The sequence below is a fragment of the Amblyomma americanum genome, chromosome 4, assembly GCF_052857255.1.
Source record: "Amblyomma americanum isolate KBUSLIRL-KWMA chromosome 4, ASM5285725v1, whole genome shotgun sequence".
NCBI classification, from domain to species: Eukaryota; Metazoa; Arthropoda; class Arachnida; order Ixodida; family Ixodidae; genus Amblyomma; species Amblyomma americanum.
Genome location: NC_135500.1, coordinates 53,193,327 through 53,207,835, shown reverse-complemented (window position 1 = coordinate 53,207,835; position 14,509 = coordinate 53,193,327). Strand labels below are relative to the sequence as shown.

The window sequence follows — 14,509 nt, the reverse complement described above, 5'->3', positions numbered from 1 at the left end:
CGGAAAAGTATGTAATATTCGCTTCCTTCAAGAAGACAGGAGCCCTTCACAGTACAGTTCAGGACATTATCTACCCGAGTGGAAATCAGACAGGCAGAAGGGAGGTTGCGAGTTTTTTTTTTACATTTGCGCAGGACACTGATCTAGCCTCTAAATGGTGACAGCAAAAACGAACTATGGTCTACTGTGATTGAATGTGTGCGTAGATGGTGTCTTCTGGAGTGGACCATGTTGTGCTTTGTCACGGATCTCGCCGGAGAACACTCGGACCGAAAGAATGAACTAGGCGACAGGTGTACCCACACAGACGCACATTTAATACACCCTACGTGACACACACACTAGCACACAAAACTAACACAAAACACAAAGACTATAAATACACACGACGCGAAAACACTGCTACTAGCGTTCTACTGTTAGTGGTCGGCGTTCGTGCTCACGGTTGTTTCGGTGAGGCTGCGGCGTTGTATGGGTCCAGTAGTGGCGTCGAGATGGCGTTCGAGGTGCTGCGGCTGGCGTCGCTGGCGGCGTCGCTGGCTGCGTCGTACAAGCTCCCGGTCCAAGCGCCCGTGGAAGTGATGCCGGTGCTGTTGGCGTTGGGGGCACCACCCAGATGGGTGGCAACAGCGCTGGAGACACCCCTGGCCGTAGGAGGTGATAGCGGCCTCAGTTTATTTCCCGGAACGGCAGGAAGTCCACGATGCGAAGCCGTAGAACGCCAGCTCACCGGAGGAGTCGCCGGCGTCACTCTCTTCCAGCCGAAGCGTCCCTGACCCGCCGGAACCTCCGCTTCTCTGTTCTTCCCCCCGTGCCTCGCTATCCCTCGCCCTTTTATATCCTTGGTGTTAGTCCACGTAAGCCTTGTCGTCGTTCTCTTCTCCTCTCCACCAATCGTCTGTTTTGCACCTCACTGAATGCTTCTTCTTCATCTTCTTTAGTCTTCGGTTCATCCACGTCATCCTTATCGCCATCTTCTTCAAACCTCGTCGTCTTCTTCAAACCTCTTACGTTGATAATTTCATTTTAGACTCGCTATTATATGTGACATTCTATGATTTAATGTGTGCATGGATGGTGGCACTGCAATCGACTATATTCTACTGTGACTGAATATGTGCATAGATGGTGACTTCTGGAGTGGAATTTGTTCTGCTGTGAGTGAATGCCTGCATAGATGATGACTGCGATAGTGGCATATGCACTATTATAAGTGATTGTACGCATAGCGGGACAGATCCGACAGGTGTTAGGTCGTTATTAACATATAAGTGACGCTACGGTGGAGCAATTGCCGGCAGACTAAGCAAGGCTAATCCCAACTGTAGCTTACTACAACTCAATTCAACTCTGGCATTTATCTGTTTGTCTGAGCCAGAAATGTTGTCCTAGCTGTTTGACAAAGTCACTTTTAGCGAGTTGGCTTAAGAAGAATGCTGCCTCCAGTCATTCATAAATTACTCTATCAGAGAAGTAAATGTTATTCTAGGCTGGTGCACAAAGTTTTAGCAAGGCGGATATATGGCTATAGAACGGTTATAGCGAATCAGAGCGTCTCCTTCTCTCGTCGATGCATTAGTGTATCCGAAACGGGTGTTTTCCAAGCTGCTCCATAAAGTCGCTACTAATGGGCTGGATACATGGTTAAGGATCGGTACTTGCGAATTAGAGCGACGCTTTCTAACATATACCCGTTCGTCTATCAAAGCAGGAAGTCGTATCCTAAGCTGCTTTACATTCTTCTCACCACTGCTCATTCCTGGCTGTTCTACTCGACAGATGTTTGAAATTTACCATGCATATTCCGGAATAACAAAGAAATATATAGTATAGTATTGAAATTTTGCTTATACCTCGTCATTTTATTACTTGCGCACATTGTGTATAGCATTACACTATGCTAGACATTTATTCATATTCGTTACGCCTGCCTTTATTAATTTATCGATAGTTATCGTCAGACTCAATACGCCCTGCAATGGACGTAATTAGGCTGCTGATGATGATAATACCGTCGTGGGGTTTGACGTATAATTGTCATTATTCATTCCGTCAACAGATTGAGAATCAGTCCGTAGGATAAATGAAGGACACTAATCGGCACTCTTTTCGATTAAGGTTATACCGTTATCTTAGTATCTTTCAAATTCAAGACATAGTTGATATCAACAGTAGGTATTTTATTATCACGTTGAATCAAGGCAGCCTGCTGAAATTTATACTCATAAAATATATTACTAACGCTAATGCACCAGCTTTTCGCTTCATGAAAACATTTTGCTGCCCAAAGCTAGTATTAGCCTTGGCTTTCAAACAGTTGGATTTTCTTTCATGAAACACTGGAATTCTTTACTTCCTGATATCTAAGTAACATCGCCTATGTCTTCTTTTAAGCGCCAGCCTAATATGCGTACTTTCAATCTTTAGGATGCTGGCATATTGCCGGTTTTTGCACCTGTGGCGTTCTTTTATTATGCTTTATTGTTTGGCATATATTTCATTTTTTCACTTTGTGCTGTCTTGCTTCTTATTGCTGTCGCTAACATATGCTTGTTCTTTTTGTTAGAAAAGGTTTCCCTACAGTAGAAATACTACGGGACTGCTTTTGGTAGGGGAATATGTTTTTATATCGTTTAGTGTGTTTTTTTTAAATATCAACTTAAAACCAGAAACTTCAATGTCGTTCTTAGTAAAATCGTTTTTTTGCGAGCTGGTTATATGGCTGAAGAATTGCAAAACGACGCTCTTTGACACTAATACTTCAGTTTTTCAGGACACATGACGTTATTCTAAGCCGCTACACATATTCGCTATCAACGTGGTGGATATGTGGCTAAGGAGTGGTAACTGCGAAGGAATATGACGCTTTCTGACATTCATCCCTCGCTTGAACTACCGCTACTAACACTGGCGGCCATATTTTCAGGATTTCTGTGATAAAAGATGGAGGCACTGACGCTGTGGCTGACCTGGACAAACCTCCGACTTCGCCATCTGACATCAAGATCATAATAAGAAGAGCGATTGAAAGCTTCCTTTACATCACGGACTACGACAAAATAGTACTTGTGGGTGCTGTTGACTCGCTCGGCCAAGCCAGTACACTAGATCGCGTGCCCAAATTCAGCAGCAACTTCGGGATCAAACATATGTTTCTCGTAAGTATATGCATGTCCTCTCTATTAGCACGATAGAACGGGTTCCAACGAATAAAAAGTGCCTTCAGCAAGTACATCTTCATAAATCGCTGAAAAAAACACCCGGTGAGGATTTTCTGAGAAAAAAGGCGCACTGCCCTTGCAAAGTTTTCACAAATTTGATGCGGTGTGGGTGCATAGAGCGGGGACTCTACGTCGAAATCACCACAGCAAATCCCGCCAGACTAGGAGGAGGAGTGCTGCGAAAGGAAAATTATCGGCTTAAACTTGCACTCAGGCTATATCACAAAACCTCGGTGTTTGAACAGGAATACTTGAGTGGCTAGTATTTAGCCGAGAGAAATAAAAGTTTGTGTAAGATCTTTAATTACCTGATCATTTCTCAGAATTTCCCTGCCGTAGTAATTAGACCGACTAGACAATGTAGTCCAACACGATTGCAAGACGGGCGAGTTGGTGATACATACTTAAGCGGAAATAGAGCAAAAGACGAGGACAACAAGGAAAGACACATAGACCGTCTCACAAGATCTGAGTTTTAACATTAGTGTTTCAGCCAGGCTAAAGAAAACCTCCTAAAAATGCTCTTCCCAGAACCTCTCCATGAAGTAAAAAAATGTAACCACGATTATCAATCTCCCTCTCGCGAAATTTGAACGCAGCTCTGACGGTGTCTCAAGCTCTGTAGCCTCATTGTTTTGTCTTGCTGGGTCGTAGGCACGTCTCGCGATGATATTTTAGCTGGATATTGGCATTAGTTGATGAAGCCAACGCTGTGCAATTTCTATAATATTGCGACAGCAGTACTAATTGAAGATCACGTCGACTATGTGCAATCCAGAGCGCAAGGGTGTGTTGCAGTTTAACACGAGGTGTGACCTGGCACCGTGACGACCGTGTTTCGATGTTTTCCGTCAAAGTTCAATCGGCTTTGGTTTAATGGACTGGTACGGCGACAGCCGGCAGTAGTACGTATTTTACATCCTCCTATGTGTTCCTACGGGCATGCTAGTCTTCAATTCTTTGTTTCTGCACGCGGATCTTGCTGGGCGTCCCTACCGTGCTCAGGACTTTCGAGGCGCTCTGCGTTCTGTCATCGACATCAGTGATATTAGTTCCATCATCATCAGCATCATCATCACCAGCCTTACTACGCCGACTGCAGGGCAAAGGACCTGCATTGGAACCGCTTCAAATGTCTCGTGTATGGATGTTTTCCTGCAAGTAAGCTTTAGCAAAGGAAAAACTCATTAGCACCAGAGCACTACAATTTAAAAACCGGCAGTGGATAGTAATCGACCCAGAGCCGAAGGAAATCAAGATTAAACTTCTCAGGCTTCCAGAGCACCTACAGGACATGTACATTTGGGACTCCTTAAGATCTTGCGGCATAGTAACATTAATCACGGTTGAAAACCGGAGAGTCACTGAAATGGAGCCAATGCGGACATACAAACAGAATATCGTGTTGACGCTGCCTGATGGCGTCACAGACAGGGATGTTCCCCATCTCGTCACTGTCTGTGGAATATAGTGTTTCGTAATTGGTCGCCCTTGTGTCTACGATGTCACAAAGTAGGGGCTGTATTCCGAGTTTGTGTCATAATAAAAAGCTTCGTAATCTGCCGCAGCGGGCACACCTGATTGGTCGAAACGCAGGAAACGGATGTCGCTTCGGCTGCGACTGTGAGCGGTGGCAGGATGTCATTGCGTTGCGGTTGCCGCAGCGTAACGTCCAGCGGCGCAATTGCTCTTTGCCGAGAACGCGAATGGAACGCGACCAGTGCGAATAAGAAAAATTCAGCCACAAGTTTAGTTGCGCATCGGATTCCAGCATAAAGGGGTAATATCAAAGCTGCTTTGTTTACTCAACGAACTTCAACAAATAAAACAATAGTTTAGATACTCTTCTCTGCACCGTAAAGGCCGGAAATGCACTTAAAGAAGAAAATATTGTACGCAATTACGCATGGCTCTACCGTGACAGACGGCGGCCGCTACAACCAACGACAGCCCTACAGCCGTCGATCGCCGATTCTAAGTAAAATGCAGCTAGCTTCTTCGCACAGCACATGTTTTAAATCTATCTTGAGGATGAAGGGGAACGGAGAGGGAAATTTGTGGTATGCACTCACTCGCTGCACAATGCGCGCTCCGTGCCGTGTTGATCCAAGACGTCGTGGGTAATTGCCGTCTGCAACATCGCTGAACGTACGTAGGTGCTGTGGTGAGGCGGTTGTGCAGATGGTAATTTTCGTTTTTAATTCCATATATGTTGGCTCTGCAAGAACCGTGAGATGGCACTGTTAAATTTTTAATTTTTCGGCAGCAAATAAAAAAAAAGAATGAGGTAAAAAAAATTCCGTTGCTGCTTTCTCTTCATATATGCGTTGGGAGACTTCGCAGACGAAGTTTTCATAGGATGGTCATGGTTCGAATCGCACACATGCCAACACTGACGCCTGAAAATTAACTTTCAAGCTAACTTGCGAGATCAAGTCGGAGCCACACCACCGCGGCTATCGAGAACCGTAAGGGACGTCGAAAAACCACCTCTGGCATGTCAAATGCGTCGCTGCAGTAGTGTGTCGCTTCGCTGGCGACTGACCATCCGTGCACATGAGTGGTTTCGCGCTGCCAGGCATTACGTACAAAAATGATGCAGGACGCATCAACAGTCAACAGAAAGTTCTAGAACAGAAAATGCGCGTTTGCGCGCCGTGAACGCAAACGTTTTGCGGTGACGCATAACGATGTTACGTCATTCAAAGTACGCAGACGAGATAACTCCGGTCATAGTGGCGCCATCCGTCTTGAATGATGAGAACGATTTTTACAACAAACCGGTGCTCGTTAGGCATAGGAGCTACCAAATCATTCAACTAAATCAAAATAACACGCCAAATTTAACGTCCATCCAATTTGTTATAGGCAAGATAATACGAAGCAAAAGCCCCGCCCCCAGTTTATCGCCATTTCATGTGCCGGAAAACGCAGTAAAAACGACCAGTTCATTCCGAAGCGAGGGGCTCTGCTTCAGAGCGCGTCGCCATTTTGGCTGTCCTTGAGCATATGGTGTCTACGCTATGTGTTTGACGTCACCATCCGGTTTCTTCCGACCCTTTTCGCTGCATCCGAACCACCACATCCGCTCCCGGCGTTTCAACCAACCAGGTGTTGCCGCTGCGGCAGATTATACCGCTTTTTTATTTTGACACAAACTCGCAATACGGCCCCAGGTCGTATCCGTCGTCCGTGCCGTTCTCCACGCTGTGATGACTGCCAGCGTTTTCACCATTCAGCTGAAGAATGCGTCTTTTAATATGCGGACAAGCTGCGAGGAGGCATCTCATGGGTGCGACTGAGATACTGGATGTGACCGACAGCCTTTCAGAAGCAGCATCTCTCGGAACATTTAATGATGCTTCTTCGAAATAAGAAGACACGGTTTCTAGTGCCGCGCTTGCTGGGGACGCGCTTGTTGCATCTGGGCCTACTCCAGAGGGCTGCTGCCTTCTGACGCCGAGTTGTCAGCTTATTCACCAGCAGAGGAAACGTCTATCACGTGCATCAGCGCTGAGAAGTCCGTAAAGTTCCGAGTAGTGGAGATGGGCCTGCTGCGACGTCTTCTAGCCTCTGCTTTTCTGTGGAACCAGGTGGCGTGAGTGGGTGCACTATCGAAGAGCCTGTAACCAGCGCTGTGTTCAAAAGCCTGGTGGTTGCTTGAATTCAGATCCGTGCTGGGAAAATTTCGCTTTGAAGCGGTGTGCAGGACGTTCTTCCTGCCGGACATAAGCCCCACCGCAAAGCCTCCAAGAACAAGACATCGCGTCGCTCAAGATCACGAAGGAAGGGAAGAGAAGCCTTAAGAGAAGCCTCGCCCTCTCACTCGTTGCCTGACCTCAAGGATGCGTAATTTCTGCGTCACTAGTACATCATGGCGGCAGCCCGGCGTGTGAACTTAGCTGCTCTGCATGTCTGCATGCGGACTCCATAATCAGCAAAAGCAGGCACAACTGCGCCCCCTTATTTTCGTGCAGTCAGCTCGAATTTGTCCCTGTACAGGAACCAAAAACCGACAGCGATGACGTTACGGAGAGAACCTCCCGCCTTTTTTAGCAGATTAAACGTTTGTGTGTCTCACTTTATGGGTATTACGGCGGGTTGTCTCCTGTGTTACAGCACACATCACTCTGACATTGTGTACCTAGTCGATACGAAGGAGCAGTTCATATGTTGCGACTTACGGATGTATGGCGGAGTGGCGGGTCATTAACGTCTACGCTTTCTGTGATCAGTCAAAGAGAGTATTTTTTTGAAAGCCTAGATGCTCTTGAGTTTGAGCGTCACGTTGTTTTGATGGGGTGCTTTAAAGGGGCTCTGAAAGATACGGCAATGATAATTCGGTAGGTCTGGGATATTAATGCACGTCGGTTAAGGAAAATTTTCCAGCAAGAATCTTTTTATTCAACGTTTTGTAAGCTGAGTTATCTGTAGTTAAAATTTAAATTTCAGTGTCTTCGCGGCTTTCCCTCTAGTCTCGTCGCTTTTTGCACGCTGGAAGAAAGGCGCTCCTCCGCCAGCCCAGATTCCGGGGGCGGAGCTTCCTGACCCGCCGGAGCTACGCGGCTTACTGGCCGCGGCCACTGCCGGACGTCTGAAAGAATCTAACCAATAGCCATCTCGCAACTGATGTACGCAGTTGTGGGCGACGGAGGACGCTCTGAGCATGAAAAAGTCGCCGCAAAGGGCTCGCCAACTTTCCCGCGTGACTGTATGTTCTGTGGTGCGTGTAGAAGTAAGTGTATTATCTGGCTCAACTGCTCATGACAACACAATGCAGTGGCTGAGTGAGTTGATGTGCCCTCCTCAGAAGATGTCTCGGAGCCCTTTCAACAGCGTGCCTACAACTAATGATCGCTTTCGATAGAGCAGACGTAGCAATTGTGTTGCAGTGTTGTCTAGCATCACTGGCATCTCATCTTTGCCAAATACTGATCTATCTGGGCCGGCGTTCTGCCCGTATATTCGTATCCAAGGAAATTTGCACGTCCGTCGGGGCTGGATCTACGTGTATTCGGCTCCCCTTACCCGATGCACCTCGTGTTACGTAAACCCACTGTCTTTCTCTGATCCCGACATGGTTATTATGTCTGTTGGTGAATGCAGAATTTTTAAGTTCCAACCTCGTTGTTCCTTTGGAAGCTTAACGCTACGCTTATTCTCGTTGACGATTTTCGAGAACGTGTAAATATAGCTTCCCAGTCCTGTTTGTCAAGGTGAATGCGCTTACTTGCAGCTTGTGAGATGTTAAACAGGAAGTTCGAAGCAAAGCGATTGAAATTGGTTTGGTTAGTCCAAATGTTAACACTTTAAGAGAAGCCGTTACGGAGAACATTTCATAACATTTGTGATCTTGATTGTCAAGCTCCTGGTCTAGACTCGAAGGAAATCGCTGGTGTGAAGTGCCAGCTTCAACAGTTTGACGCGGAACGCTACAGGGTTGCCCGCATTCGCTCTCGCACCAATTGCCCCTTGCACTTTTACGAACCGACTCGTCAGGCATTGTTTGATGAGCGCCTTCATACGACGGCCAAGAGAATATCAGGAGTTTACTGTGGTAGTGAATCAGCGACTAGCATGGATTTCATAACATTGGATTCCGAGAAATACTACGCGTTTCTGTTTTCCGCTTCCTGCCAGGCAGCCCATCCTGAGGCTGTGGCGCGCTTTGTCTCTATGGTAAATCCTCTACCAGGGGATGAGTGCTCTACAATAAGTGGCCCCTTAACATTAGCAGAAGAAGAAGATACTATTGTTAAGTTGCCACTTTCAAAGACTTATGGGCCATGGTCTTGCCGGAGAACATTACAACGCCGTTAATGCCTTCCTGAGTCCCATTCCAATTAAGATTTTCACCACTTATCTGAACATCTGAGGTTTACAAAATGTCACATTGTATTGATACGAAATAGCACTGGTCAACAAAAATTGCAGTATGTGGAGGGCTATACGCCCATTGCGCCATATAATGCGGACTATAATATTTTTGCAAAAGTCCTGGTGAATAGGCTAGAGTTTGTAATATCGACTCTCATTAGACGTCGTCAGACATATGGTTTGAGGGTCCGTTGCGTTCAAAGTAAACTACACATCGCCCGAACAGTTCTACAGTTTCGCAGCAACTGGCAACTGGTAGTGCTTCAAATTGACCTTGCGATTTGCTTTCTTCTTGTTCGCCACAATTTGGTGGTCGCACTTTTAGAACACGTTAATGTTGATTCAGTTCTCTAGGAAGGAGTTCGTCTTTAGTATTATAATTGCACTACCAGCTTCATTGTGAATGGTGTTCTTTCAAAACCCATGTCCGTATTTTCGTCTGTCAAGCAGGGGTGTCAATTATCGCCATGATAAGCATTCTGCAATGTGGTCCCATTCGAGATTTCCGTATCCTCGGTAGTGAGCTCAAAGTATTAGCTTATGCAAATGAGCTACCATTTTTGTGCACAGACAAGCCTAGCACTGATGAAGCTGTTCACTTAACTGAGCAGTTCCGCAGTTTCGGATGCCCAGATAAACCGTTCCAAGAGTAGCGGTCGGCGGTTTCGATTGTAAAGACCTACACCTGCTGCATATGCTGATGTGACATGCTTATGTTACCGCCGAAGTAGCTTGGCGTACCATTAAGCGCGTACAGGGACAGTGAAAGCTATTGGAAGGATCATGTAACGGCTGTGCAGAGCTATGCTCAGACATTTGTCCCACATCATCTGTGAACTTTTGGCAAGGCTACCACCTGTAAGTTCTTTCTAGAAAATAATTAAAAAAGACATATTTTTTAAAATAATTTATTACGTTTTGCAGATTATTCACTCCGCCAGGTTTTTATTCTTTCCTTCCAGAGTATTGCAACATTTCTTTGGGTTTTTTTTCGTCGAACCGATGTGACGTTATTATCTTTCCCGGCCTGTCAGCGCGATTTGGATAGGTTTAGTGCATCTTTATGTGGGGCAAATTTTTACCCGCTTTGAGTTTTTTGCGACACTCCCAACACGATACTTCCCGCCTTTTTGCAGATAAATTTATTTAATACTTTGCCCACACTTATTGTGTCCTCAAACGCCATGGTAGTTTATACGTGAGGTATATTACCCGGAAGCATACACAAGCTCTTTCGGTCGAAAAGCCGTTGGTGTCGTAGTTGTTGTAGTTGTGCCCACCGCGCGTAGGAAATATTCGGGGGCTGCGTAAACCAAAATCCACGCACATTCAGTGAATAAAAAAACGGGGTCTAGGCAGCGAGTCGAAGTAGGGCTTTTGGCGTTTCAGACGGGGACGCTGAAACTCCTCCACCGTGGCTAAAAGTTTTAAAGTGAACAAAGGCGCGTCTAGTGAGCGCACGGATTCCTTAGAAACGTACCGTGGAGATGGGTTTTGAGGCATGCATGCGTAATTATGAGCGTGTGAATTACAGATGTCGCAATTAAGCGAGTACCATGCATGGGTTTCCGGTAAAATTCTTCCGTGCTTGGAGTTAAAGCCTCTTGATAAAATGAAAGTTCCGCCAACCATTGGACTTTGCCGCTGCCGAGCGACATCCTCGCCTTCTCCTCGCTCCTTGTTCACCCCTTTCCTGAGGGTAGGCTCTCCGCCCGATTTCCTGCGCTACGATTGGTCTCCCTGCCGTTGCCCCTGGAAACGTGGCGGTCCCACGTTTTGCTTGTGTTTTTCTTTTTCCGTCGCCCCACCTTTCTCCTAGCCTCGGCGAGCGAATATTACGCGCAGTGCTTTTATTACAACGTGCAAGCGCTATACCATGCTGTTGCGCGTACAACTGCAGCAAGCGGCCTGAAGATGGTTATGCGGCATTCATGATACCATATATATTCACGTTAGGGGATTAACCACGACGTCATAACGAACGGTTCACGCCGTTAATTGGAAGGCATCGTTCGAGGGTTGTTTGGTGCTTCATTTTTAGCTTATTTTGCATGCGAGGCCAGAACAGGATGAATCTCCAAAGCATCCGCGCATTGCATCTTCTCTCCAAATAGCGACTGGGCTCAAAACGTGCTAGTTCTTGCACCTGCAGCGTCGTCTTTATAACAACAAATCTGCAATTTTTAACAGAGAAGCTTTTAGCGTAAGATCCCATTGTCCGTCAACTTTCTGTTGGATGAAACTTCTGTATACATGCACAAAGTGACGTTGATTTGAGCTATGACATACACAACTGTTGTATTTCCTTGAGCATGCTTTTTCTCAACTGTCATCAATACTGCATAGCACATTTCCGCACTAGCGTAGATGCCGAATATTATGGGATTCTGCCGTCTGTTACGTGTATCTTGTCAATCAACGTTCTTGTGCGTGCGCGAAAATAAATCATCCTGCTGACCATGCTTTTATTTTCTTTAATGATGCATTTTTGTGATGCCTATTCATAAATAGGAGCTTTATATCGTCTGCTACATGGTGAAATGAAATTCCGTTGTAAAGTATAATATTACATTATCGAGAGGCGTTTATCTTTCCCAGAGATGTAGAATGCATTCTCTCATAGGTATACCGAGTATAGTCTGAAGCTTCCCTGACACCAGTGCCTAATATTGTTCTATGAATTGTGGTCGATGAATAGTTGTCTGCGCTCCTTTATCGCATTGAAACTGTCAAATGTTTTATTCAGTGAACAGAGTAGAAAGCAAAAGCCACATTCACACTGATGAGACAAACCTATGGGCGGAAGATGCACTCATGACTAATTTACTGTAAGCAGGTGCGCCGCTAAATAAGACATACTGCACACGAATATGCACAAGCAAAGAAAAACATTTCGAAGCAGTTTGTGTTAAGCCAAGTTATCTCTGTTGATGTGAGGTTTTCTTTTAGTTTGGCTAGTTAGCATAATGTGTTTACACTTGCCCTAAGTTTTCAATGTATAGTGCAAAGTTTGGATATGCCTGCAGTTAAATAATCAGCACTAATTAATTCGGGTCGATATCTAGCACAGTTCATTTGCACTGAACCTAAGCTTTCGAAAGGTATATGGCTCGATGCTATAAGGCAAAGGGTGGTGTTGATTGCATATAGCTCAAAAGTGTACAACAGCTTTATCTTACCGGTACTCACCTACGGCGCAGAAACGTGGAGGCTAAGGAAAGGACTTCAACTTAAATTAAGGACAACGCAGTGAGCCATGCAAAGAAAAATGACAGGTGTAACGTTAAGAGACCGGAAGCGGGCAGAGTGGGTGAGGGAACAAACGCGGGTTAATGACATCCTAGTCGAAATCAAGAGAAAGAAATGGGCTTGGGCAAGGCATGTAATGCGAAGGCAAGATAACCACTATTCCTTAAGTGTAACGGAGTTGATTCCAAGAGAAAGTAAGTGTAGAAGGGGGCGGCAGAAGGTTAGGTGGGCGGATGAGATTAAGAAGTTTGCAGGCAAAGAGTGGATGCAGCTGGCAAAGGCTAGGGTTAATTGGACAGACATGGGAGAGGCCTTTGCCCTGCAGTGTGTGTAGTAGGGGTGATGATGATGATGATGATGAAATATGAATTAATTTTGCCCTGTAATTGGTGAGAATAAGTCTATAAGTAACCAATGATCCAATCTCAAGGTTGATCCCTGGATATATACTATGCTTAGACAGATAGCTTGACAGTAGCGTAATAGACTTAAGTCCCGCTTCGACCTTTTCTGGTCCTGAAGTTCAAAGCAGCGGCCTGGGTCGTTTTCCCAAGTTTCACCGCGGTGACAGAGTTCACGTCCTAAAAAACAAACACAGACAAAGTCAGAGGCAGTACTAGATCAGGTGCACAAAGTAAAACACCTTATCATGTGACTTAAAAAGTGTCTGCAGTACAGAACTCGCCTGAAAGCTTTGTTTACATGAGTATTACCCATTCACAAAGTTTAAGACGAAAAAAATCTCTTCATGAACGTGACTTTTTGCATGTTCAATGCTCTCTTCGCAGTTTCTCAAATATTTTTCGCACTCCTGGAGCGCAGACCTGGCCCAAAAACAAGCGCTTCACTCACTGCCGCGGCCGGCTAGCGGGCGCAAAGGAGAAAAAGCGTGTCGTGCGCATAGCTGGCTGCCGCCGCGCGATGTTATTCGAGGAGGAAAGCGCGGCGCGGAGGAGAGTGTCGCTACTTTCAAATTATCAAGGGACTTTACGTGGAGTGCAGTCGTATTTCCATCGTATGGCACCCAATGAAAGCCCCCTACGCCATGCACTGCGCTGGTCCGACAGATGGCGCGAGCGTAGGCGACCTTTCGGCGTGTTGCATTTGGGTTGCAAGCCCCAAGGGTAGCGTTGGCCTGGCGGCCTGGGGCAAAGCTGGAAACATCCGAAGGTCCCGGCAAAGGATGAGTCGACTGGCAACAGAACAACTTGTTTATTCTGGCATCGCCAAAAGAGCAGCCGGTCAGGGCGACCACGTTACTCGAAGGAAGGAATCGAAGTCTCTCTCGGCGTCCGGGGCAGCGGCGTTTTATACCCACGGAGTCGAGGGCAAGAAGGAACGGCTTGGGAAGAGGCGTCCGATACGGCGACGCTTGAACATGTCCAGACGTGACGGGCGCGTCCGCCAGGCCGGCGCCGGTCAGACCTCCTCGCCTCCCAGTTGGGGAGCTCCTCTCCCCGGCTGCCGCGCTTTGACAAGCGTGGGCACCAACATGCACACACACACACACGCACGCACGACGACACGTGGCACTGAAACCTGCCTGGACGCGCTTGGCGGGAGGCGTTGCGGCCGCGATGAACGAAGCCGCGGCGTCCGTTGCATCCGCGCCGGCTATACCGCGCGTCGTAGGCGAGACGTAACAGACCGCCCCGCCGGGAGAAGGAGATCCCGATGGTCAGGGGACTGCATCCGCTGTCCAGAGGGATGTCGCTCGATGATGCTCGTAATCGAAACCGATCGTCCCTCGACGTTGCTTGAGCGCAGCGCACAGAGAAGGCCTCGTTCTCGGGTTCAGGATCACATAGGACACTGCAAAGTCACTTCGGGAGAGTTGCCATTTTTGTGCTCGTTCCCAGAAAGCGTTAGAACTACGCCGAAACACAACCGCTCAGTCAGCAAGCACGAGACAACCCTCACTAAGCTATGCCAGGCTCTTTCCCCTTTTATACTACTGCCTAGTTCCTTACAGTAGTCAAGCAGCACTCAGAACGCGTCCACAAATTGGAAAATTGCACTAGAAAGCACATAATCACTTTGAAACACTAAACAAAAGCAATATGTTAAAAATCCTGCCTCAGGAAGAAAACATCAGTAACCAACAACTTTGAGGCGGATTCCTACGTTAGGGGCTTCGACTTAAGCCATCGGCGTTACCGTTG

At 46.7% G+C, this 14,509-nt stretch overlaps 1 protein-coding gene across 2 annotated transcripts in view; it reads left to right on the top strand.

The window, feature by feature from the left end:
- LOC144130119 (uncharacterized) overlaps positions 1 to 14,509 on the top strand; it is a 344,089-nt gene that overhangs the window by 298,206 nt on the left and 31,374 nt on the right. For both annotated transcript variants that reach the window (XM_077664133.1, XM_077664132.1), the window contains one exon: positions 2,927 to 3,158. In XM_077664133.1, the coding sequence (XP_077520259.1) occupies positions 2,927 to 3,158 (232 nt within the window). The remainder of the gene's footprint in view (positions 1 to 2,926; positions 3,159 to 14,509) is intronic.